General features: G+C 35.7%; 5 protein-coding genes, 2 long non-coding RNA genes and 1 other non-coding gene across 14 annotated transcripts in view; 5 read left to right on the top strand and 3 right to left on the bottom strand.

The window, feature by feature from the left end:
* Positions 1-197: 197 nt before the first annotated feature.
* Positions 198-2,880, bottom strand: LOC129574172 (threonylcarbamoyladenosine tRNA methylthiotransferase). The gene is made up of 3 exons (XM_055455742.1): positions 1,796-2,880; positions 929-1,725; positions 198-856 (listed from the first exon to the last, which is right to left on the bottom strand). Exons 1-3 carry the CDS (start codon positions 2,069-2,071, stop codon positions 220-222), a joined length of 1,710 nt encoding a protein of 569 aa, XP_055311717.1. The 5' UTR covers positions 2,072-2,880; the 3' UTR covers positions 198-219.
* On the top strand, positions 2,382-4,137 carry LOC129574181 (uncharacterized). Its single transcript, XR_008688668.1, has 6 exons — positions 2,382-2,569; positions 2,847-3,068; positions 3,177-3,232; positions 3,457-3,524; positions 3,743-3,792; positions 3,996-4,137. It is a non-coding gene; the product is annotated as an uncharacterized LOC129574181 (long non-coding RNA).
* On the top strand, positions 3,278-3,359 carry LOC129574260 (small nucleolar RNA R38). The gene has a single exon (XR_008688672.1). It is a non-coding gene; the product is annotated as a small nucleolar RNA R38 (small nucleolar RNA).
* On the bottom strand, positions 4,120-14,629 carry LOC129574174 (calcium release-activated calcium channel protein 1). 5 transcript variants are annotated; one of them, XM_055455758.1, is made up of 6 exons: positions 14,433-14,629; positions 12,773-14,122; positions 8,738-9,015; positions 8,588-8,652; positions 5,532-5,666; positions 4,120-5,466 (listed from the first exon to the last, which is right to left on the bottom strand). In XM_055455758.1, exons 3-6 carry the CDS (start codon positions 9,003-9,005, stop codon positions 4,942-4,944), a joined length of 993 nt encoding a protein of 330 aa, XP_055311733.1. In that variant the 5' UTR covers positions 9,006-9,015; positions 12,773-14,122; positions 14,433-14,629; the 3' UTR covers positions 4,120-4,941. The 5 variants fall into 5 exon arrangements, with proteins under 5 accessions (XP_055311733.1, XP_055311734.1, XP_055311735.1 ...); XM_055455759.1 differs by having other exon boundaries at positions 12,773-13,315; positions 14,433-14,610; XM_055455760.1 differs by having other exon boundaries at positions 14,218-14,605.
* A 956-nt stretch (positions 14,630-15,585) lies between these two features.
* LOC129574163 (uncharacterized) lies at positions 15,586-17,477 on the bottom strand. The gene is made up of 5 exons (XR_008688666.1): positions 17,343-17,477; positions 16,998-17,050; positions 16,824-16,877; positions 16,563-16,627; positions 15,586-16,367 (listed from the first exon to the last, which is right to left on the bottom strand). It is a non-coding gene; the product is annotated as an uncharacterized LOC129574163 (long non-coding RNA).
* On the top strand, positions 17,397-18,432 carry LOC129574161 (chromatin accessibility complex protein 1-like). The gene is made up of 3 exons (XM_055455677.1): positions 17,397-17,749; positions 17,812-18,070; positions 18,164-18,432. Exons 1-3 carry the CDS (start codon positions 17,627-17,629, stop codon positions 18,217-18,219), a joined length of 438 nt encoding a protein of 145 aa, XP_055311652.1. The 5' UTR covers positions 17,397-17,626; the 3' UTR covers positions 18,220-18,432.
* Positions 18,433-18,564: 132 nt separating this feature from the next.
* LOC129574162 (NADH dehydrogenase [ubiquinone] 1 beta subcomplex subunit 7) lies at positions 18,565-19,582 on the top strand. The gene is made up of 4 exons (XM_055455678.1): positions 18,565-18,726; positions 18,827-18,898; positions 19,158-19,326; positions 19,404-19,582. Exons 1-4 carry the CDS (start codon positions 18,693-18,695, stop codon positions 19,501-19,503), a joined length of 375 nt encoding a protein of 124 aa, XP_055311653.1. The 5' UTR covers positions 18,565-18,692; the 3' UTR covers positions 19,504-19,582.
* A 343-nt stretch (positions 19,583-19,925) lies between these two features.
* Positions 19,926-25,611, top strand: part of LOC129574159 (uncharacterized) — a 12,625-nt gene continuing 6,939 nt past the window's right edge. The window contains exons 1-3 of one of the 3 annotated variants that reach the window (XM_055455666.1): positions 19,926-20,419; positions 21,213-22,971; positions 23,076-25,611. The exon at positions 23,076-25,611 is cut by the window's right edge and continues 304 nt beyond it. In XM_055455666.1, the coding sequence (XP_055311641.1) occupies positions 21,272-22,971; positions 23,076-25,611 (4,236 nt within the window). In that variant the 5' untranslated portion in view covers positions 19,926-20,419; positions 21,213-21,271. Of the gene's footprint in view, positions 20,946-21,212; positions 22,972-23,075 lie in introns of all 3 variants that reach the window. The other 2 variants (XM_055455667.1, XM_055455665.1) reach the window with 2 other exon arrangements.

Genomic DNA, 25,611 nt, shown 5'->3' with positions numbered 1-25,611 from the left:
TTTGAGCAAATTAGACAATACCTACGTTTTACAGTGAAACAGACATTTTGGACAGCGACGTGCTTTTCGTCAAAGACGTGCTGTTTGTAGAGTTATTTTTTTCTTTTTCTTTATGAAATGTGAGATTTAAGCAAACAGAAATTTCCAATTCAGAACAAAGTATGTATTTTTACGTCAAACAACGTAATAACAAACGGTTTTTGTTTGGATTTATTATTTTTATTCTATTTCGCTTAAAAATTTCCATATGTATCGGTAGACTAAAGCGAGGAACAGAGCAACCATCGCATATATGAATGCAGCATTTTTGTTATCGTCAGACGACCAGTTGGTAACGCATCCGTTAGTTTCGCTTGATTCAAGAGTAGCTTTGGCTATTTTCTCATGTACATTTTCCGAACTAGTACTGCACGATTGCCACTTCTCTTCAGCATCCAGAAGTTCGCCGAGCATTGAGAATTTCGTAACGGAGGTTATTCGTGTACGAACTGATTTTCCCAACAGATTTTCTTTCATTGGCAATAAGATTTGCTCATAGAACTTGTTATGGCCAACGTAATATTTTTTATCATGTGAGATGTCTGTAACTAATGCTACATATTCTTGGCCAACCCGATCTGCATACGGTTCATACGAATTGAAAAGATCTGTCAGTCGTTTTGTACGCGTTTTGACTAAATTGGCTGGTATGCGTTTCATTTGAGCAGCTGGTGTTCCTGGTCGTGGATAAAATTGGTTGATAAATAAACTCGGGAATTTATATTTTTCGCAAAGTGTCATAGTCTCTTCGAAGTCAGCTTCGGTTTCAGTGGGAAAACCACAAATTATGTCTGTCGCAATGGTGATGCCGGGAACTCTGCAAATTAATAACAAAATATTCAATTATTACTACCTATAATAGCGATGGTGAAAACCAATGGACAATTACCGTGCTCTAAGTATGTCAACGACCTGCTCAAATTCTTTTCTACAGTATTCTCGTTTCATCTCACCCAATACCGAATCGGACCCACTTTGTACGGGAACATGCAAAAATGAATAAACGCGTGGTGTCTGGAAAATTTTGGCAATTTCTTCCAAATGTTCAAGAATATACGGTGGATTCGTCATTCCTACTCGTAACATACAACCATCCGGAATTACTTCAGTTAATTTCCACAAAAGTTCGGGTAACGATGTACCAATGTCCCGGCCATACGTTCCTGTATCTTCAGATGTAAGCCAAATCTCACAAACTCCTTGTTTGAACGCTTGTACGGCTCGTGCAATAATTTCCTCGGGTGGATAGCTGGACAAATTTCCGCGAGAGTGTTTAGTTTTGCAATAGGTACATTGATTCAAACATCCTGTGTTGATTGCGATAATTTCAACAAGTGGATTTTTCCGAATTTTCGGCAAATCTAATGGTGCACCGGCCAAGTATTTGCCATTCACTTTTTTTGGTTGCAACAAACGAACAGTATGTCCTTTTAGTGTTTCCTCGACCACTTCTACGATACGATCTATTTGACGAACTCCGATTATACTGAGCCCTTTAAGGTAATCTGATTTCGGGGCTCCCTGTGGCACACAGCCCGCTACAACAACATGCTTGCCCGTGTCCAATCCACTTTGGATCTCGTTCCTAAAAGTGTCTTCAGATGGATTCTTCACTGTACAGCTATTCAACAGCCATAAGTCGGCTGCACCTTTATCGCCAGTCAAGTTGTAACCATATGATGCCAGCTGATTAAAGATGAAAAATCGGTATTTATTCACGTTTTAAATGAATGTTTAACAATTAATAAATCAATACCTGCCCTGCCATATACTCTGAGTCGGAATTATTATGCGCACAGCCCCATGTTTTGACATAAACCTTTTGTGTGCCTGGAATCACACTTTCTAGAATGGGTCGTTCGATTTTTTCGAGCTCTGTCGTTCCATTTGATATTTTCAATGGTTGACGTTTTTTTGCACGAACGGTAACATCTTTTTTGTTGGCATATCGTTCTTTCGGTGTTATGTCTTGTGACGAAATCAAATCCTCTATATCGTCAATAATTTCATTGCAAGCCGATGTTTTTTCCATTTCACCAGCAATTCGTTATACACGTTTTATTTGCGTATGTCGTCACGTGAAGCTAATTTGGCAATTCAAACACTTTGATGAGTTTATCTCACCACGATTACACGAATAATGCGCTCGTCGTCCGACAAGATTAAATCCTTTATGTTTTGTCCGATTTTTCTCTTAAATATTTTCGTTTTAAATTCAAGAAACCAAAAAAAAATCTATTCAAATAAAAATGGACAATGCTATTGCGGTTATGTATTTGATCACATTTCCGAAAATGTCACAATGAAATTGACATTTAGATTAGTTAGTGGAATGAACACCAGGATGTCGTTCGTAGTTAGAGCAACCGCCATTGGAAAAATGTAACAACGAACACTGAGCATGTTCACAAACTCAAATTGTTGAGTTCTTTTGGTTTCGAACGTCGATGGGAACAGTTCGTTCTCTCCTCCAAATCAATTTTCACGGAATATATTTCCATGAAATGTGTGTTTACTCCAACTATATCAGGTAAATTTGATTTTATATATTTCTGTTTAAGTTTTCATTTCTCTACGGAATAATAGCTTTGACTCAATAGAAAAGACACTAGTTGATTTTTAAACGATATTTTTCCGTATAAAAGGAAATACTTTCCGGCACTTTTTATTGAGCATTTTTGTTTTATTCTGGGTTTATGATTTAAAAAAAAACGTGTTCATGAGCATGCTACGCGCAACAAATTGTTAAAAGTATTTACTTTGTTTTTTACTGATCGTTTTTCCGTATTTTTTTCTACTATATTTAGAAAAAGAAGCATGGTTAAGTGAACGAAGTCGTGCGACATAACCTCAATGTGAGGTTAAAATGTGATCAAAATGGGAAACACGTGTGAAATGCAATGAGCTACAGACGTATAGCTGCAGACGCATCCATTTGGGAAGTAGGTACATAAAAAGCGATTTATTTTCTTCAAGTTTCATTTTTAATGATGATTTTATATAAGAGACAAAGCATATACCTGAACAAAGTATGTGGATTTATATTTCTGAAAGAAAAAACAACTCAATTTTTCCTTAAAATTCTTTAAAAACAATCGAATCAGTTGAAAGTGTTAACAGCATGGTTTTTCTTTCAGTATTTGCGGCCAAAATCACACCTTTCCGACGGCGGTATCAGCTGCAGTATTTCATGGTGAGATTTCCCTTGTTTCTTTTTCCTCATTATTTCCATCGGTTAAATTCAATGTGATGAATATATTTTTTAAACAGTTATCCCTGTCATAAGAAATTTTGATGAAAACTTGTTTTCTGAAAGAAAAAAAACTTTTCCTTTTTCGAAATGGTTGCAATTTTTTTTTCTAAACATGCGGTTGGCGATAACTTATCCGTTGTTTTTTTTTCTTCACTTTGAAACAGCATGCATCTTGGATCCATCATGTGTAAGACAAACGCTTCCGATAACGGAATTTAGGAGTGAAGAAAAGGTGATTTGAAAAACGAAAACATTATTATTTAGTTTAGAGTAATTTTTCGTGATGATTGTCTCTACCGCCCCAGACCTATTCTATTGGAACTAGTTAATAATATGAGGACCGGTTTCTCTGAATATTTACTCGAAAAACCAGTTGTTCGAATCACTAATTTTTATTTTGGAAAAGCATTTACTAAGTGTTTTTTTGTTTCTTTTTTGATTGTTTTCCAGAAAATGAAGAAAAATATGCAATTGGCACCGATCATCAGCTGAATCAAAAGGTAAAATAAATTCAAATCAAATTTTTTTCAAATCGATGGTTCTGATGATCAAATTTATACGCTATTATTATTGTTCACGAGATACGTCTCTGAACAAATTGATTACAACTTGCCCTCACTGAAACATAATCAAAGAACAGCTTCGGCTCGCTTTATTTTTTGCTCTTTCACTAATGACCGTATTTTTAAATGTTGTTTTTCAGATTCATTTTGTTGGGAAATTGCACCTGTGGTTTACTGCCAGTTGATGGTCCTTGCTCACCCAAAAAAAAAAATAAATCCGCAAAAAATGCATACAAAGCAAATTCATTTAATAAAACAATAATATTTTACTTACAATAAAAATTGTGTTTCTTTTTTCTTTAATGATCATATTCGTAACAATTAAGCATTATTGAAATACGTTACAAATGGATAACTTCGGATTTAATATTCATTACTAACTGTTGCTTGCATTTGGCCGGTAAAAAAAGTTAAATCTCCTAAATATTTTTAAGATATTCACTACCAGATCGGTGTATTTATTTACAGTAAAGAAAGACTGTTACCATCGATGAATGTGTTTGTGTATGAGTTTTTTTTTATTGAAGGTAGAGTTTTGCTCTCACTTGGTTTTTTGTTCGCAATCAAGCATAATCACAACATTTTGTTTGAAGAAAAAAGTTATGAGCAAATTTTTGATTTTGATCGAAATGTATTTGCTTGCAAATTATCCGCAGTTCATTGCAAACTTATAAACAAAATTGAGTCATCACAGTTTAAATCAATTACTATCGAACACTCAAACTCCATTTTACACCAGAACTATACCCAGCTATTGTCGATTAATCTCTTCGTCCGCTTGATGTGTGGAAAATATCGCTTTTGCGATTTGTTCAATTTGAATAGTATAAAGAAAAAAAATGAGAGATTTACATTAAGGTTACTAGCAAACTAAAACATGGACAATTTTTACAAGAACAGTCGATGATAACTTTCGTTTTCATGAAAAGGGGCATTTGTGGACCACTTGTCTATTTCTTATTCCTTTTCGATTTGTTGATTTTTTGTTTTCCGTTGGCTCATTACACAACAATTTGTACATCCGTTAACACGAAGCTAACAAAATGGCTATGTTAAACACGAATCCAATTACAATATTCTGAAAAACTATACAACTTCACTGCCCGGAAAATGCATACCATTGTTACGATGATGTTCAAGATGATCGTGTTCCATTTGCTCTTTGAGAATTTCCAATTCGCGTATGCCAGAAGCGGTAACTTCGTATTTGTGGGTCATTAGTGATCGATAAAAATGTATGGCAAAAGCTAGAAACACAACCAGGACTGGTAGCAGTACGATGCATGCTGACCATGCCGCTTCTTTGCTTAAATCATAGAATTTGACCCAACATAAAATGGCGATTTCGATCAGAAACAGTATGAGGCCGAGCAGTGTGGAGAAAGCCCAAGCGGTTTCGATGTACCAATGGAGACGTTCATGTGGCGATTCGTGGACCAGTGAAATACTATGTAAATTGCAAACAGCTTCAATATTTGGCAAAATACATGTGCTTATCATCAAGGCCAGCATATGAACGGCAACTAAGAGTGTTGTACATATGGCAAATGCCACCAGCATTCCGGTTGGTACATTTGTATCATTGTTAATTTGTACCTCAACCATTGCAACCTAGAAAATAATGTGAAACGTCAGTATTGGGATGAAATGATTGAAGCAAAAAAAAAAAACATTACCATGGCGAAACCAGACAAAAGTGCTGAAGTTTTGCTTGATGCTTTTAATTTGGCCCGACTCAGCTGCAATTTTCGCCATGACAAATAGCTTGGTGAGTGTAGATCATCGCCCGACTGTGACATTGCCGTTCGTCTCTGCTGGTTTCAAGTAGATCAAATGTCAAAAATGGTTGAATGCAAAGTAATGAGAAAGAGGGAGAAAGAGAGTGAAAAAAAAACAAATTGAAAATGAAAATTTTAGCTGTTTTTCTATGTTACGAGCAAAAAAAATTGGACTGTAATCAACTAGCAATATTTACAAATATAACCGAGAGAAGAAGAAGAAGAAGGAAATTTAGTAGAAAAGTATACAACACGCGTCAGTAAGGCCTAGTTTGAAATGCTTTATTTCGTTCCGACTTGTTTCTTCTTCTATGCTACTATTCCCTTTTCAACATAAATAATAAAATGAATAATTCGCAATTTTGTTCAACGCAAACATTCGTATTTTGTTTTTCTGTTCACATTCACATCAATATTTCAAGTTTTGTATTTTTATTTTATTACACATTTCTGAGCGTCTACATTTTTGTACACTGACACATTGCGTCGCTCACATACAGTTCACTTTTGTCATTGTTATTTCGCTCTCGCTCAGTTTCTATAGCCATCTCTGTTTTTTCTTTATTCACTGTTAAGCTGTTCGACTTCGCTGCTGGGACTGTGTGAAGAACGTTCAAAGTGGGCTAGCAAAAGCGATCGCTACACACTTGCAGATATACTACACTCAACTGATACAGTATTGGGTTTGCAAATGTATATGTGTATTTAGTTGCTTCTTTTTGGTTAATTAACTCTTTTTAATGTATAATTGAATCGCGTGTAGTAGTCTAATCCTATTTTCTGCCCTCCCCCACCTGATGAGGTATTGCACATCAAATCACGATGTTTTGCGTTAATTTTTTCTGATAGATTCCCCACATCGATTTCTACAGATGCATTTCATTCTATACTGGTGATTCGACTTAATGGCATTCTTTTGACTAGCGTATTTTATGGCTACAAGCCAATACAAATTCGTGTCGGAATCATTGTTGGAAGCAATCAAGTGCTGTTCTGAGCTCTACAAATTCTCAATTGAAACCACTTCAAACAGCAATTATGATTGAAGGCACTGGATACACGTGTTGGTTTTAGAAAAAAAAAAATTTGGAACCGGCTTTTCAATCAATAGCGATCATTGGTCGAAATTCGTAAACAAACATGCACAAGGTCAAGGACGTATACACATATACGTTTCATTTTGGCAAATCTATTTTTTGTCGAATTCCCTCATATTTTTTGATCGCAAATCTTTGCCTCAGAAGAAAAAAAAGAACGGAAGGAACAAACACACATTGCAAAATGCCAGGTTGCACGTATTTAAGCTCAAGGGTTACAAACAATATGAAATTTATACAATGAACTAGGTGGAAAAAACGGTTGTTCCTTTTCTCATCTCATCTTGTTGACGTGCTCATATAGTTTGCATCGTTTTACAATTCTTTCATTTCATTTGGTGTACAAGGTATTTTTACAGTGAAAACACAAACATGATCAAGTCAAGGCCGCGCAGTAGATTTGCAATTGCATACTGTATACCTAGGGGCATTTCTCACGAAAAGAATGAATGAATTCTTATGAATTTTGAAAAATTTCTTCCATTCGGTCCGATTCGATCAATATTTATCAATTCGTGTAAATAAATGTTCATTTACACTGAACTTGTGTTTTGGAAGTGGGTTTTCGTGGATCTCAAGTTCAGAACTGCTCCCGGTTCTGGAAGTGGATCTTCATCATGGGCCAGGGCATTGTCAAACCGGATCTGGTCCATCCTGAGGATCCACCAAAACCCACTTCCAGAATCGGGAGCAGTTCTGAACGAACCTTGAGATCCGCTAAAACCCACTTCCAGAACACTTTTATTCAAGCAATATCGTCATTTCAGTACATTTTCTTACAATTTCAATAAAAAAGAAGAAATAATAGACATTTTTGCACATTTGCTCAAATTGTTTGTGTGAGAAATGCCCCTAGCTGTATACTATATACATTAGCTAGAAAGAGCCTGAATATTGCATTTGTAATAGCCATCCGAAATGAAATAGCTTACTATCGTCATCTGTGCAATGACCACAAACATTTTAGAGGAAAAGGTTTAAATTTTGTACAAAATCAAAAAGAATAGTTTGTGATTTAAATTTAAAAAAAAAGTCGAACGATTGATAAGCAATACGACATCAGAACTCATTGAAAAAAAAATTGTTTTTCTCCATTTAATTAACACGGAACAAATCGGACAAAAAATTGATGCAAAACATTCTGGGCAATCAAGCAATTAAAATCAACAACTGAATCACGAACAAACCGTAAAATAGACGATTAGGTCATATTTAAATTGATAAGAAATGAATTGTTATATCTTGAACGAATCGCTCTCGTTATTAATGGAACAATATGGTTATTACCATTACTAGCTCAACCAGCTCGGCAAACTTCGTTGCACGTTAGAAGCACGTTCATTATGCGAAATTCGAATTTTAATTCAGTGGATCATGTACTTAGTGGCGTCAGCGTTTTTTTTTGCACAATTTTCCATTGCTTAAATAATGAAATGAACGAACCACACAGTTATGACACCCATTGAAAAGACATTAATAACAAATTCCATAGCGTTGATTGTTTACATTGTGAGCGCACTGGTAAACGGGAACAACGCAAATCATGGTGGAAAAGTAGAATGTTTCTGTTGTTCTGTCCCTTGAATTGAGTGCGATATCAAAGGGCTTCAATTAGTTTGTTCACTAGAACTCTGTCATATTTCGTGTAATGTCATGCATTTGCTATTTTTCTCATTGTTTTCAATTGTTTGGAAATCGAGAAAAAAAACAGTCTACAAAAATGGTGGTGGGCAAAAAGGGGAAAGAGTGACAGACAGACAAAGTGAGAAAGAATGAAAAAGAAGAAAAAGCAATATAATTGATAATAGAAATGGAGTTGGGAGCATGGGATAGTAAATTACTACACGGAATACTCACTTTCGTATGATTACTACAAATGCTGGTGCCTCGACCGAACACGGACTGCTGGATGTTACTATGAGCTGCAAAAACAAATAATAATTACGGAGATTGGTTAACGTTCAGAGTTGGCAAACAAACAACATTCCGGTTCCCGTAAGTACTTACTATTGTAATTGTGAGGACTGTTACTGTGGTGAAGATGATGTTGCAAATGATTGATATTGATATTGTTGTTACTGCTTGAACTGTTGTGATTCAGGTGGTGAAGATTGTTAGATACGCTGCCAGTGCCAACACTATTTCCGATGTGCAAAATTTGTGGCTGACCCTTGAGATTGTTTGTTATCGTGTTTGTGTGTTGTTGCAATGTGGAACCGATTGCAGCCGCAAGAGCTGTTTCTAGCCCAGTTGTGCTAGTCGTCCAAAGAGACATACCTCACGAACTGCGAACACATTTCGAATATTTATTACTTTGCACTCGCACATAAAACAACTGGCCAAAATGTCAATCGTGAATCTTCTACTAAGTTTCTCTATCTCTCTCTCTCTCTCCCTCTCTCTCTCTTTCTCTCTCTCTCTCTTTCTCTCTCTCTCTCTCTCTCTCTCTCTCTGCTTGTACTAACAAATGATCACAACGACTAACTAACGATATGAGCACGCATACACTGATTTTCCTTCGCCTATACAACTTGCATTACTCTTTCACAAACAAGGTCTTTTTGTATTCATTGTTGAAATAATGTGAACAAATAACGACAAGATTTGCGCCTTTTAAACAAACCGAACCAATCGATAAACGTATGCTCGCTCTCAATCGAGCAATATATTTTTTCTTTAGCTTGCTCAAATGTGCTGCTGTCCCCACGTTAGTGAAATAAATTCTTGAATAACCGAATTATTTGCCACTAATATCAAAATGAGAAAATATGAAATGAAACTTCCCCTTTTTCTAGTGCCTTCAAATAGACATATGCCTCTATTTTCATTTGTCAATGAATCTATTTGCAAATTTTAGCAATCTACTTATTGTGCAGTGCTTTTGTGCAGCGAAAATATTCGATTCGAACAACTAAATGAAGTGAAATTGTCATTGACTACACGTCGTCATTTATTGGCGTTCGTATATTGGGGTAAACTCTTAATATTTCGCTTGTATTCGTGTGCTCACACATGCTTTCGATAAGTTGTAGAATATGGGCAATTTTCAGAAGACTCCTTCGAATGTTTACATTACGAGCGTACACAGTGCATACACATATACACACACAGACACACACACATACGGAAGCACGCACGCACATTTGTTTCAGTGATGGCAACATCGGCATTTTCATTTTGATAAACAAACAAAACTTACTGTGATACGAAGCCGCCGAATACGTTCATTTGCCGTGAAGATACGGAGTGAAAGTACGCATGAGCGTCAGTGTGTGTCGAGCTTTTTTTCTCTCTTTTTTAAAATTGTATTCAATAAAAAGTCGTTTTATTCTACAGTCTACACACCAGCCGACCACTCGGAATGTGACTGTCCGGATCGGATTCTGTTGAACGTTTCAGACACGCAATTTTGTTCTGGGTTTAATTTGGCTTCAAATCTTTGGTGCGAGGATTTTCAATAGTAAAACGAGTTTTTACACGTATGCGTTATCCAATGAATAACTCTTCATTAACCCAATTTGTTGTTTTTCAGTATTCGATTGATAAAGCAACAAAGAAAAATCGTGCCGAAAATTGTAGTGATAGTAGCATATTCATTTAATGATCAAATAAACTGTATAACTATGGGCAAATAATCAAGTTTAATTGACCAATTAATTTCCACAGACATTCACGAAAATTAAATTATGGGAAAAAAAACGTAGGTCTACGGAAATTAATATTTACTGATTGTGGCTTATTCATAAATGCTGTTTATTTGATTTTTTTTAAAAGAATTATTTATAAAAAAATCTAAAAACGGTTAATTTTTTAATTGCGTACTTTATTACGCTTGGCACATGGTTCATTAAGCTACAATCAATAATATGACATGGTATTCGGCCTAAAGAAAGTTATTCAGTTTCAGTGTGTCATGCTTTTCCGATAAAATCAAACAATCTCGTGTCCGTTAATTTAAAGATTGTGTGTTGTTCAATAACCATATAAATTGGCAATTACGGACAAGTGTTATATGGAATTTGTGTGCGGTCCCAATGTTCCCTCTAGTAACATTACACAGCAAATAGCCTACATTCAATGTCACACAACAATACAATATGCTTATGCTATTTTATATTTTGGCGGCCAAAAAGTCGATTTGATAGACAAAACGATGCGGTTTGATTTTGTTAACACTAATTAGGAGAAACACTAATCCGATTAATATTCAGATAAATGTGTGTATGTGTGCGCGTTTGTGCGTGTGCATATACAGCCGATATTGTCGCTTATGTTTGTGAGAAGAAGAAAAATTGATTATGCTATAAATATTTATAAACAAACAACTTATCCACGTATTGGGTGTAACAGCGCTAGAATAGTGCGAAAGACTGAGCTACTTTGCAAACAACTTTTGTATACATACAACAACCGAGCACACCTTAAGAATGATCAAAACATTCATTTTGTGTTCGTTTGCGGTTATTTGTTTATGACATCGATTTTGATTTATTGGCCACAAAATATAACATGACGTGGGTGAACACTGAACATATCAATACTCCGATGCAATTATTTTCAGTATTTAATCAACTATTGTCAATGCATGCACGTGGTTATGCCAAAGTAGGAAATAAAAACACCGGCAAATATTAGGTCATTTTTCTCATGAATTAGATTTATTGTCCGTCCATTACTTTTGTTGTTCCATTTCTATTATTCATTTTTCAGATTTGCTTATTATCAAATCTATGTAAAAAAAATGGTTTGGATTTTCTTCAAAATCTTATTCGATGATTCTGCGTAGGTTTGCCAGTTTTCTTTTTCATATGGGGAACGTGTTTTCATCACGTTCTATTCATATTTAGTTTTTGAAGAAGAAAACAATTTGCCACGTAATTAAATCATAGTAATAGAAGAATATGACTCATCGACGAAATATCAATAGAGTCAATCAAATGTTAACATAGACTTGGACGATGTCGGTATGGCAAAGTCCACTTATGCTAATTTTTCTGTTTCGTCTTGCTTGTAATGAGTACAGGTATTATTTTTTTAAGTAGAATGTGATTGGCGTTGACCTGTCTAACCATAACAAATGGAATAAACAACAAAAACACTACAGAATATTTGAATAACAAAAAAAAAACTAATTTGCGTCAGCAATCAACTCAAATGTTGATAAAATAACCAATGATGAGATGAAGTTCTTAGAAATCTTGTCTTCCTAGTGATCATACTTCAACAAAAAGTGGGAAACGAGAGCATTCCATTCGATTGGACAATAGCAAGCAGATGAAAGGCCAGAACGTTCAAAACATGCTTAATGGGAACATTTGAAAAGTATTGAGAATCTCACTACAGTTGACTTACACGTTTGAAACTTTTTCTTTTTTTCTTTTTGATTAAAAGACCTCAGACACTCGGATGTATACCGGTTAAATTTTTCTTTGCTATTTCTATTCCATCATTTTCTACTCCAACCAAAACATTTCCAATGCTTATTGAAAAATCTTTTTGAAAATCAAGTAATTTACTCATTTTACATGGATGATTCGTTGGTAATTAATCGAAATCTTATCGAACGTGGACTCAATTGATTCAATTAGTGACAAAATTGAAATTGCTGCATCAGCAATACTAACGGGTCACATCTTAATTTTACATTCAAATGGCATGATACGATTTTGAAAGTTTAAAACATGTATCACCAAATCGCTTTGAATAAATGGCTTATATTTCGATATCGAGCAGTAGAAGTAGCTGTAGCAGTAGTAATAGCAGCAACAGTAGCAGCTTTTGTTTTTACAATTATTTGCCCTTTAATTTGTCGTCAACGACTCAATAACATGCGCATAAAATTGAGCTATACATTACTGTACATTTTTATTATTATGAACAATAAAATTCTCGGCGAAACTGTTGATTGAATTGGATCTCATCAAGTGGCAAATGTGTATGTGATCTATGACCTAACTACAACCGCAATTGGCTTGGAATAATTTTTTTTTCAGTAACAATTAATTCGACTAAAATACGATACTCCATCAATTTGGTACTTACTTTGAATGTGATGCTTTTGAAAATGGAAAAAGAACTTTTAATCGATCAATTTCTGCGGTCTCTCAATTACTGCTTTCTTATATGTAGCTCTTGAATCGATGGCCATACACACATACAACAGTGTTGATCATTGAACTTTGAAGATTGTCACAGTTTTTGGCCGTATTCGCACCAATTTTCATCTGTTTTTGTTTTTAATTTAAAGTAAAATATTTCACACTAACTAGGAGGCGGAGAGGAACGTGCACAAATGTGTAAATTGTCAAAATCACTGCATTTTCAAATGACGGATCAGCGTCACAGTTGTAGTTCTATTTGATTGACATTCGATAATTATAGAATGCGTTCGTGAATTACATATATTGACACTAATTTATAATAAGATTGTTGCACACGTTTATGTAATTCGACAATTCAATGTTAAACCCAATTCGTTGATGTGATCGACAATTTGTAGCGCAGCATAAATGAAACAATAAACTCAGCTCGCCCGCATCGTTTCCGCAAAAGGTCCAGGCGGCAATTTGTTGCGCAATGATGTGTCTGAGAAATAACAATTGACGTATAAATTCTTTTGGTTTGTTTTTTTTTTCTTCAATGGTTGAGTGTCAGGACAACAAATAATGTTGTACCGAATGCCACTTATCACCTGAACATTTCACTCAATCACGTCGCGATCACAACACATTGAACACAGTATTCTTATGATTGATGTTGCATATTTAGAATGCAGATCTGTTTTGTTGTGTGCTTTTCAGTAAATTCGCTAATCGAATCGAGATTCGTCTCAGTTCAACTTAGCGTCCGGCCGAAATACTGAAGAAATCTGATTTCTAGTAATGGGTTTTATCATTGTTTATGCTGAATACCGCTACCGGTCGCTTAACACGTGCACGTGAACCAACTTGATGATGCTTTCGAGATGATTCAACCGAATAGACAGATCTAATCATTGGAATCAAAGGTTGATGCATTCGATATTCATATTTACGGCTGACATAGCCGTAAATAAAGGTGCCGAAAACTGCAAATGATTATCACTTTGTATCGCTGGATTCAATTAGTTAGAGATTACTTATATTCGCTCTCAAAAGTGAAACGATTTTTATTGGTTTTCAGCTTGATATAATAAACTCAACTCGTGAATGATAAATTTGCACAGAAACCTTGATTTTCAGACACAACAATTGAATCAGTTTCAATTTTTCTCATTATTTTCATTTTTTCCTTCTCGTTCTGTTGTGTTTTTTACCGTTTTTTTTCCTGATTTAATTACGAAACACCGACTTATTTTACCTCAGTAGAAGATTGGCGTTCCGTTGCCGAATCGATAGTCACCCTATATAGATGCTAAAGAATAAACAAATGTAAAAACAAGTCAACTTAAATCTGTGTGTTATTTATCATTAGGTATGTGATCACGATGAGACCGTTAAAATGTTTACATATTGACGTTTTTTCCTTCTCTCTCTCTCTTTCTCTCTCTCTCTCTCTCTCTCTCTCTCTCTCTCTCTCTATTCAAAACATTGGAAATTTCGAATGTTCAGAATGTGAAATTTCAAATAGCTGACGGATTCAACGAATTCATCAGAAGCACAATAATTATATGCAACTTCTGTGTAAAACTGGCACAAAAATTGTAAAGATTTATTGATATTACTTTGATCGACGTAAACGCTATGACTACGGTTGCATTTTATTATTATTCGATGACTTTTTTTTCTATCTCACAAAAATCTGATGAATATAGTTTGTTGGTTTAGCTGGCTCGTGAACGAAAAATATGTAATTCAAAATATGGGTAACGTACGCTACGACGTTCAAATAACGTATGATCCGTTCACTGAATTTCAATTTCTGATTGAGACATAGTCGAAATTATTGTCGCTTCCCTAGTGCGAATTCATGTAAACATTATAACATAACACGGGAGGTACAACGACAGTGACAGAGAGTATTAAAAGTGTGTATGGTATACATTCACAGCCGAATGCTCACAATCACATCAACGCCATTGCGTTGAAATTTTTTTTATATAAATTGCAAGTTTTGTGCAACAAACCAACCTGACATTGTTTGATTCCATTCCACTAAAATTTGGTATTTGAATGAAACTATTTGTATATGCCCGCATTCTTTCAGTATTCGTTTAACCCACACATATCAGCTAATCTGATCGATTCGGCCCATTCGCTTGGGAAAACGTGTCTATTTTATAAAATGATAGAATAGTGAAACTTGCCATTCATAATACGATTTCCACCAAATTATTTCGTATTTCTACTGAAAAGAAAATCTTATTCTTCGCACTATGAAGGGGTTTGGAAAATTTAGAAATGCAACACATCAATTTACTTCTGAGATATTGCACTCTTTCCAAGAACGTAAAGAAGTGCCCCATTTGCTCAGGACGGATTTAGATACCAATTTTACAAATACTTCGATTGGGTCCGGAATTCATTCTCAATGGTTCATATATAGGGCATAATTCAATAAATTCATAGGCTGTTTACATTGGTTGTCCCTGAATTCCAATGAAAAACACAATTCAAAACAATATGAAATAAATAATGCTTTATGTCAATTAGAGTACCAAACTGCCATTCATTTGAACCATTAACTTTTTATGCCCAGAAAATACCACTTTTAGACGAGTTAATGAAGTATTGAAAAACAATTTTTTTATATTAAATCACGAGAATTATTAAATTATTCTTATCAGTAGCATGTGACTCAATGGTATTGTCCGGAACAAACACAAAAAAATACAAAGTTTTTTTTTAGCAAATATTGCATATTCACAAATGTGATTATTTCTTTTTTATTTTCTTCATTGAACAAAAGCGTTCACTGTAAATCATCCTTATAATATTTTCACAAATATATTGTTATAGTCTAAATTGGAGAGAATAGTTGCTGTTTTTCGTGAGATTGATTTCATACCGCACATTTCGGGAGTTCGTGGTTTTTACTCCTGGCGGTGCACCACCAAGTGAGTTGGCTGGAACATCCGTACTCGGTATTGTGGTTATTTCTTCGTTTACCCCAGTTGGCCGATTTCGCTTTTGTCTTTTTTTTCTTTTCTCCTGTCCCTTCTTCGTTGGTTTATGAAGTGATGTTGTTGGCTCATTGGTTTGTAAAATACTCGATGATTCGGACTCATCAAACACTGTTGAAAAATTGCTCAAATCGCTTGATTCTTCGGACTTTGGCGCAATGTTTGTGGGTTTATTTGCTTTGTTATCGTTGTCTGATCCAAATTTGAAATACTTTTTTTCCAAAAAAATTAGATTATGTTTTTCAGCAACAGTTTCCTGTTTGAGTGTGTGGGCCCCGCTCGTGTAAGGTTGAGCTAGCGAGTTTACTCGATCTGCACTAAGACCAGTTGTTTTGATAATGCGCGTAATATTCTGTACATCTTCGTCAGGTGACGAATACTTGAACAAATTTTTCCATTGTGAACTCAGATGTTCAGCTCGGTTCATCAATTCCACGTCGAAACTGGTGAACTTGATGCCATGTGAAATTGGAGGCCTATAGTATTCTACGAAGTTCACGAGGTACAAATCTTCCAGATCCATTTTCATTGAATACCCTGAATAGTCAAAGAAAGAGTTAAATTAGACGACGCATTCTCAAGAAAAAGTCTTAAAACCAATGTATTTTTGAACAATCAGTATGGTCTGTGTGAAATCAATGACAAATTCAGAAGAGATGTCAGAAAAAGTAGTTATAGAAAATCATCACAAGAATCAGCCTTATCTTTTTATGAAAATCCACGTGAAATTACCTGTTTTATTTCGATGAATCGTCTGTCTTGCTTGTTTGTGTCACAGATTCGATAGCAATCGACACCTATTAAACAACAACAAAAGAACTAGTTATATCTAAGAATTCATGGAAATTTACATGCAATCAATGCATCATTTAACGATCAGTATGGTCTGTATGAAATCAATGACAAATTCAGAAGAGATGTCAGAAAAGTAGTTATAGAAAATCATCACAAGAATCAATCCAGACTATTTATAAAGAAACCGTTTGAAATTACCTATTGTCCTTCAATCAATCGTTCGTCTTTCCATTACTATCAAAAGTTTGAGACCTATTGGACAACAAGAGAAAAGCGGTTATTGCAAAAGTTCACCTTATAAACCGATTCTATGTTCGGTTACTGTGAACAGCATGAAATGATGAACATATTATTTTTAAATTTAATCCTAACCTTCAAGAAAACTTCAACACCAACATCACCGCATGCATCAAAGGGCATCTAACCTAAAAAGTTGAACATTATTTTTTTTTCTTCATTAAATGATTCTGAGTTAAAATTGAATAACTGGAATTCAACACAATCATTTTATTTTATTTTCTATAAAAAGATTGAATGTTGAGCGTGAATGAAAATCAATGAAAGAAATTGAGCAACATTGAATACTCCGGTTTGTGATTCGTTGTCGTTTTTTGTTCAATTTTTATCTCAAGTTTTTTCAATTGTTTAATCTATTTTCAAACGCATTTATTTACGAATATGTAAATTATTTCGCAAGAAAAAAAGAAGGTTTCTTACCGGGATGTCGAAATAGTGAAATGTCTTTGTTCTTTTTGTAGTGATGAACATGCTTGATATTTCTACAATGAAGTTAATCTTACTGTAGTAGTTCATAGCGCTGCAATCGTCGAAAATCGAAATGTCAAAATCGTAAGAGGCCTTACGAAGAAAAAGCGGACAAATGCGTCCACATAACCACAATAAACAAATACTGTGCTCGGCTGTTATACATACAAATCCAACGATTTTCAACCAGCAATTTTGTTTTCAATTTTCAATCGAGGGAAAGAAGAAAAAGAAAAATGGTCGAAAAACCTGATGAGCGTCTGTTGCCGACAAACAAGGTGCGAACGATAATGAAAAGTTGTGGTGATCCAAGTGCATTCCTGTCGAAAGAATCAGTTTTGGTTGTTACAAAAGCAGCGGTATGTACCTCTTGAAAAATCTTTCATCAGTGGCTATAATTAGTTTTCTCCATTAACGACAGGAATTGTTCATATCGTATTTAACACAACAAACACATAAAAAATGTGCCCATAAGAAGGATTTAAACTACAACGATCTGTCAAGTTTTGTGCAAGAGGAAGAAAAACTCGAGTTCTTGCATCAAATTGTACCAAAGAAAATCACGGTGAAAGAGTTTCGGGAAATTTTAGAACGCGGGTCCGAATCCGAATCGTCCGACTCTGAAGAGGAAGCATCATCCGACGAGGAACATAGTGATGAGGAGGTAGACGAAGAGGAAGGTAAGCAGTAGAATTGATATTATTTGACTTTGGCATGTTTAAATTACGGATCCGTCGACTGAATGCACAAATTTCATGCTTTTCTTTCGATAGATATGGACGAAGCTGACGAAAGTGAGAGTGATAATGAAGCCGTGGAAGAGGATTGATTGAGACTATTTTTCCTGTAAAATTCCATTAAAATTATTGAAGAAAATGTTAAGAAAACACAAGCCGATTACTAATCAATTGGTTTACATTATTATCAGTTTGTCAAACCACCGACCGGTAGCCACAAGGCAAATAGTTTAAATTAAGGTCCCATTTTATATTCTATAATCAAAATCAATAAAATTCTGTATTTTCAGTCCGATTTCTTAATAGTCCGTGGTTTTCTTGAAACGATTACAACAGGCGCCATCTGCGTGAAATAGCAAACATTTCGTTTTCATGCTCAATTGACATAGTATTCCATTGAAAAAATGGCGGCGTGCAGCTCATGAAAATGTACGATTGTCAAAATCTAACCAATTACCTACCGTCATTATTATTATTATTATTATTATTACTGTTCTGACATTATATTGATACTGGGGAAGGAGCCAAATTTTTTTTGGAGTTTTATCGTTTCCCTTCATTCAAAATGGGAAGCGCTTGGGCAAGATACACAAGTCCAGGTAAAATATAACTCCAAATCTTTTCGTTTCAATAGAAACCGATGTTTATTTAAATTAACCAACAATTGGACATTTTTCTTTTGCATTTGCACATTTTTAGAAGTGACACCATACAATGAAGAAGTAACATTTGATCCACTGTATGGTTTCCCCAATGGACGAAAGGAAAGAGGTTAGTTAAAACGATATATTTATCTACAATACTCGATTGCCATCGAACACGAATGTCGATTTCACTTTTATCCCTATCATTCTACTGTGTTGATTGATGAAAACGGAATCGCATTTAGTTACATAATAACATCGCTATCGAATTCGTGCTCTGTTGATGTATGTACATATGATCAGGGAAATGTCAACGTTCGAACCATACCACACAAGGGAATGAATCATTTTTATTTACAAATGTGCTTTGCATTTTATGTTTTCAGTGATGATTGCAACCGAAGCTGAAATGGTTTCAGCAAAATTACCGCTTGAAGAACGAGACTACTGTGCACATACGAAAATCGATTATTTAAGATGTATAGCCGATGTATGGCCGTTTCCATACAAATGTGCCCACGAGAAACATGCCCAGGCTCAATGTCAATACGAAGAGTAAGTATTTTACGGAATTATCATTTTTACAATTCACAGCATTGCCTATGACATCGGTTTTATTTTTCTCGTTGCAGTTATATTTTACGAATGAAGGAGTATGAACGTGAGAGACGGCTCATGGTCCGTAGAGAACGTATTGCCAAGAAAAAAGCAGCAGAAGCGTTAGCAGCATGAAAATCCGTTTTTTTTAAATAGTTCATATAGAATTCATTTGTGAAAAAAAATCAAGGAGTTCAATAAAATAAAATTTAATGAAACACAGTACAATGAGTGCGTGATTGGACAGTATACAAAAAGATGTACAGAATGCTTGATATTCTAACGATGCGTATTGAATACTTTTCTAAATGCTCTCCAATACAATAGAATCAATCCCAAAACAAAAACTCAATTGTTCTGCGTATTTTACAGAAATATGCATTTATTCTCGGAAGAAATTTCAAAAAAATAGTTCTCTTTTACTTTCATAGCGAAATAAGTCGAAATACTTCATCACACATACACATGTATCCGATGTTATGCATACAAAGCTTCAAAATATCGAAAAATGTACATGTGGTACATGATGTGCGTATGTGTATGTGAGTTAGTGTCCTAGTGTAAGTGGCATTATCAATGGCTTGACACATTTGACATTTTGAAAACGTATGTTTGGTTCATTGTGTTGTGGTTCGTCGAATGCATTTTGTTATGCGCGATTCAACTGTCAAAATCAGTCGGTCTCCTCCTTTTTGCCGTACTACTGACAAATACACATATTCGAATACATAAACATCAAGAAAAAACACAACCAAAAAAAAAAACTATGAGACTTGGGGAAGAGAACGCCATGATGGCTGCCGTAAAAAATTAATTATTATTTGAGTAGAAAGTGGATTTTTCTTTCTTCAGCGTATTTATTGGTAATTGAAGGGAAAAGGAGAATCAACCCAATCAAAATAATGGAAATTCTAATTCGTACATTTTTTGGAACCAATCGCTTACACTTGTGCATTTAAACACACAGTGAAGCACGAAGCCTTTGGAGACGAATTTTTTTTTGCAATGTTATTGTCCAGCACAGAATATTGATTGATTTGATTTTGGGAAGGTAATAATAAATTTTCGGAAAATGTGTTCAAATAACTTCAATTGTGAATACAATATCGACTCGCTCTAAGTGATTAAATTGACTGCTTGGTGTGTCACAATTGATGTAATGTTTCATGAAAAAGGTCAAACTGAATCACAGCTCAAATGCATTTACGTGCTGTGTGTGTCTTTTTATTCGGCGAATTGAATGTGTTTTGTTGTTGTTGCATGATATAGTTTACGGTGGAAAAATACCTATGAAAATTTTCGATACGAGTGAATCAAAATCAATTCGAGTGTTTTTTTGAATTAGTTTTCTCTTTAAATTGTGTACTTGGTCAAATAATGAAATTATTTTGTGAAATTCCGCAACATCAGCGTGTTTTTTTAATTGTTCTTCTTATTGGAATATGCTATTGAAACATCGGTCCCGCATTTATAGTGATAGATTGTAAATGAAAAAAAGAGAAAAACATTTTTCAAATCGAAAAAAATGAATTCCGAAAAGTCATAGTGAATTGATTAATATTCTAGGAATTTATAGTGTACGTAGAATTACACAGTTTTTAATAATAGTAACAATAATGGCGAACTGTCAGATTAAATGTGCATCTATCTTTATTTCGGTCTACTATTCATACATGCCAACTTAATTGCTTAGATGTTTGGTTAGATACAAAACGAAATGTCGTCAATTTTAGCTTCCAAGCACCATTTCAATTATCTTTTAGCGTTGTGTATTAACCGAAAAATATAAACTCACACATTTATTTAGGTCTAATTATTCCGCATTTGCTTTCATTTATTTATAGACTTATCTATAGTAAAACCAAATTAGGACAGCGAAACGTAGAAGTGACAATAGCCAATCATGGATGAGACAAACACTACCGACACGGAAAATGCAAAGCCAAACGAAACTGAGTCACCAAGTCCGAAAAATGAAAGCGCAGATGTTTCCGTGAGACTGTCGCCACCAATCGAAAATCAAATGAATTTGGTTGAAAATGAAAACAGTACAGTGCTAGAGTGCAGTGATTCGAAGAGTGATGACCACACTTTTGACACCACATCTAAGTCGAGCGATGAATTGAAAACGTCTCAAAGTGCACATGAGCCATTGGATGGAATGCTGGCAAGTGCACAAGAAGAGCCACCCGACGATCTTGGTGAAATGCCACCAAAATTACAGGATGACCCAGAACCAATAGAAAAAATCGACACGGCCCAATGTTTGAATACTGAAATCGAAAATACTGCAAAAGAGGCTCAAAAACAACCGCTAATTGATGATTCTGAAGATCTGTTGATACCAACTGACTTTGTGCCAGATAGTGAGGATGTTATTGGCGATGAACCAAAGCGGAAGCACTCGATTTGTGAGGAGAATAGCGAAACGAGTAAAAAATTTAAACACGATCCTATAGCCGATGAAGATATATCGATGCAAACCGAGAGTAGTGAAGACGATTTCGATGGAATGTGCGCCGAAAGCGAAGAACTTCCATCGCAAGTTTCCCCTGAACAACCAACCGTTACCGACAATGCTGAAATACCAGAAAAGTGTGAAATTGCAAACGATGAACTGAACATTTCTGACATTTTAACAAAGAGTGTCACTACCGAAAACACAATTGCTTTAGCTGATATAATTGAAAGCGTGGACAATTTAATTAAAAAAGATGATGAACAAAGTGAAATTGATAATAGTGTTTTAGTGGAAGAGAAACCAATTGAAGAGACATGTTCTAAAAAAGTGGACGATGATGCAGAAAAAAGTGTAGTCGAAGGTGACCCAAATGCCGAAGAACTTGATTTTAATATTTCGGAAAAGTTGAAGGATATGGGTGAAATAAGTTTGGGGCCTGTGTCAAAAACTGATCGGAAAACTTTGCCCGATTTCGAATTGGGCGCCGAAGTTTCGCTCGAGCAAATTTGTAAAAAGGGCGCTGATAGTGATGATAAACGAAATAAAGTGTCTAATTTACGAAAGAATATTCGCGAAGTTATGGATGATAATCAATTGGATGCATCTACACTTGCTGCCCAACGTGAAGAATTGGAGCGTTTAACTCGAGTACAGGAACAGCAACGCATGATCCGCGAAATGCAACGACAAGTTGCGCTTGACAGACAAAATAGTAAAACACAGAGTAAAGTTTTGTCTCTACTGACGGGGCACACATCACTATTGAAATCATCAAATGCTGGTGCATCAAGTAAAGCCCAAGCGTCAAGTCCAACGATTTCGGGCGATGATGTGGAAGATATATTGTCTGGTAAATCAGGGAATCTAACACCATCAGTGAGCATTGCGCCTATAAAATCTACACAGAAAAGGTCGGAATCGATAGAAATTACGGATATTTCAAGTGGTATTGAAATGCACAATGAAGCGGACACTGATTCTAGCGAAAAATTAGATAAGTCCACCGACGATTTACTTATTGTTGAGGACGATGAAGAGCTCTCTGAAGAAGATGAAGAAGATGACGATGATGATGTCATAGAATTGAAGCCAAAAAAAGATATTGTCACAATCGATGATAGTTCCGATGATGACTGTATTATGTAAGTTTATTTTCGCTTTTTCGGCTCTCAACTCATGAACTCGGCTGAACAATATCAATATTAATCGATACATTGTTTCATGTCTTTGATTTTGATTTTCACAGGCTATCCGACGACGAAGAAGAGGATGAAGGGGAGGATGATCCACAGAATAGTGGTTTACATGTGAACGATGCCTATAATATACCAGATGAACAAGGAAAAGTTGTGATAAATATTGGCCACCCGGAAGGTGAAGAGGATATATTTTTAGCTCCGCAAATTGCGCGCATAATTAAGCCCCACCAAATTGGAGGTGTTCGCTTCTTGTTCGATAACATAATCGAGTCAGTGGAGAGATTCAGTACCTCGACTGGTTTCGGATGTATTTTAGCACATTCAATGGGACTTGGGAAGACGCTGCAGCTTGTGTGTTTCATTGATATTTTCTTGAGACACACCAATTCAAAGACCATTTTATGCATTATGCCTATAAACACGTTACAAAATTGGTTAGCCGAATTTAATATGTGGTTGCCGGAAGACCCAGAAAATTCACCATTAAAAGCTCAGGGTGAAGTTCGGCCACGCAACTTTAAACTTTTCGTTTTGAATGATACGCACAAAACATTGAACGCAAGATCAAAAATAGTCTTAGAGTGGGCACGAACGGGTGGTGTGCTCTTGATAGGCTACGAACTGTACAGACTTTTAAGTTTAAAGAAGGTAACTAAACGAAGGGGTCGTAAGACGAGAGTTGATCCAGAGGTGGAAGAACGGGAAGCCGAAGAACATAAAAAGCTTTTGGACGAAATGCATGCAGCATTAGTGAAACCGGGTCCAGATTTGGTAGTGTGTGACGAAGGGCATCGAATTAAAAATTCTCATGCCAGCATATCGGTTGCACTGAAGCAAATTCGATCGAAACGCCGCATTGTTCTCACTGGCTATCCCCTTCAGAATAATTTGCTTGAATACTGGTGCATGGTTGACTTTGTTCGTCCGAATTATTTGGGCACTAAAACCGAATTTTCAAATATGTTCGAGCGACCTATTCAAAATGGACAGTGTATTGATTCAACGCCGCAAGATATCAAATTAATGCGCTATAGAGCCCATGTCCTACATTCACTTTTGCTTGGTTTTGTTCAACGTCGATCACATGTTGTACTGCAGAATTCATTACCTCTGAAAGAAGAGTTTGTTATCCTTGTTCGAATGACGTCATTCCAACGCAAACTATATGATGTTTTCATGAACGAAGTGGTTCGAACCAAAGCCGTTCCAAATCCACTCAAAGCATTTGCTGTGTGCTGCAAAATTTGGAATCATCCAGATGTTTTGTATAATTTTCTGAAAAAGCGTGAAGCCGATCTGGATTTGGAGGAGGCTGAGGCGGCAGCAAATGACCCATCATTTGATGTGGCCAATGATTCGACTGCCCTCACCAAAAACAACAAGAAAAAAGCGTGCAGCAAAAAGAACAAAAAGAGCGAAAAATCAAGTTCACCAACCGAATCGGAATCGAAGAACGAATCAAAGCCAGCAGCATCAATCCCGCCGACTACAATAGCTGCTCCGGTAAAGATTGAGAGCGAAACATTACTGAAATCAGAACTGAATGAAACTGCCAAGACTGAAAAATCTGATGGCATTAAAAATGAACAACCAAACTTTAATTCGATCAGCGATACATCAACGCAAATGAACAAAAATTTATATCCGCAAATACCACCACAAACACCAAATTTCACAAACGCCGCACAGCCTAATGCACCGCAGTATAATCAATCGCCTTACAATCCATCACAAGCGTCAAGTGCAGTTTATCACTCAAATTATCCGTACCCAGCGATGCAGCCGGGATATAATACACCGTATAATAATTACAACAGATACGATCCTAGTTACTATGGCGGCTATTCGCAATCAGGTGTCCATAATAGTGCGATGTCTTCGATGCCAAATCGATACTATTGGAATCAAACGCAGCCGCAGCCGCCACCACGTTCTGGACCCACGATGTCTCAGAATCCATATAATTTTAATGCATCGAATGATCCAAAAGGCAACCAAAGCGAATATGGTCAATCGCCATGGCCAACGCACAATAATCAACAGTATTATCCGCATCATGTTGATTATCCATCAGGAGGATCATTTTCAGCATACGGAAGCGATTACCCTTCAATGTATAACATGCCACAATCAGGTGCAAATTCAACGCAACAACCTCTGCCGAACAACTACCCAGCAACGCCAATGCAAAGTCCATTCCCCAATTCAAATGTATCAAACAATCAATGGAACACGTCTAATGTATCGAATGCAGCCGCATCTCTACCACCGCATTCAATGAACCAAAGCTTACCGTCATCACATACACCTAGCAACAACAATGAGAACAGTTCAAAACATGTTAATTTTTACCCAAATCAACCTAATGACTCAATGAACGTCATTGCAAATGATCCAAGTAGCAACGCCAATAAGCCATCCACAATAGACGTGAACGGTAGCAATGTGGAGAAAAGCAGTATTCCATCATCTAGTAATACAGTAAAGTCCGAAAGTGTGAAATCGGATTCAGCAAGTAGTGAGGTAAAAGACGAAAAAACTGACATCCAATCGAGCGATAAATGTAATGATGATGAAACCGAT

This window comes from Sitodiplosis mosellana, unplaced genomic scaffold, assembly GCF_009176505.1.
Source record: "Sitodiplosis mosellana isolate CC-2019 unplaced genomic scaffold, AAFC_SMos_1.0 Smas_scaffold_6150, whole genome shotgun sequence".
Lineage (NCBI taxonomy): Eukaryota > Metazoa > Arthropoda > Insecta > Diptera > Cecidomyiidae > Sitodiplosis > Sitodiplosis mosellana.
This window is presented reverse-complemented; position numbering and strand designations above follow the sequence as displayed.

Bases quoted from the DNA above. Each gene is read 5' to 3' on its own strand.
- LOC129574161 (XM_055455677.1), top strand. From the start codon at position 17,627: ATGGTCGAAAAACCTGATGAGCGTCTGTTGCCGACAAACAAGGTGCGA. The intron at 17,750-17,811 runs GTATGTACCTCT...CATTAACGACAG, and splicing joins TGGTTGTTACAAAAGCAGCG to GAATTGTTCATATCGTATTT. The intron at 18,071-18,163 runs GTAAGCAGTAGA...TTCTTTCGATAG, and splicing joins GGAGGTAGACGAAGAGGAAG to ATATGGACGAAGCTGACGAA.
- LOC129574172 (XM_055455742.1), bottom strand. From the start codon at position 2,071: ATGGAAAAAACATCGGCTTGCAATGAAATTATTGACGATATAGAGGAT. The intron at 1,726-1,795 runs GTATTGATTTAT...ATCTTTAATCAG, and splicing joins CAGAGTATATGGCAGGGCAG to CTGGCATCATATGGTTACAA. The intron at 857-928 runs GTAATTGTCCAT...ATTAATTTGCAG, and splicing joins GTTGACATACTTAGAGCACG to AGTTCCCGGCATCACCATTG.
- LOC129574162 (XM_055455678.1), top strand. From the start codon at position 18,693: ATGGGAAGCGCTTGGGCAAGATACACAAGTCCAG. The intron at 18,727-18,826 runs GTAAAATATAAC...GCACATTTTTAG, and splicing joins GGCAAGATACACAAGTCCAG to AAGTGACACCATACAATGAA. The intron at 19,327-19,403 runs GTAAGTATTTTA...TTCTCGTTGCAG, and splicing joins GCTCAATGTCAATACGAAGA to TTATATTTTACGAATGAAGG.
- LOC129574174 (XM_055455756.1), bottom strand. From the start codon at position 9,005: ATGTCTCTTTGGACGACTAGCACAACTGGGCTAGAAACAGCTCTTGCG. The intron at 8,653-8,737 runs GTAAGTACTTAC...TTGTTTTTGCAG, and splicing joins CAGTCCTCACAATTACAATA to CTCATAGTAACATCCAGCAG. The intron at 5,467-5,531 runs GTAATGTTTTTT...ATTATTTTCTAG, and splicing joins TTTTGTCTGGTTTCGCCATG to GTTGCAATGGTTGAGGTACA.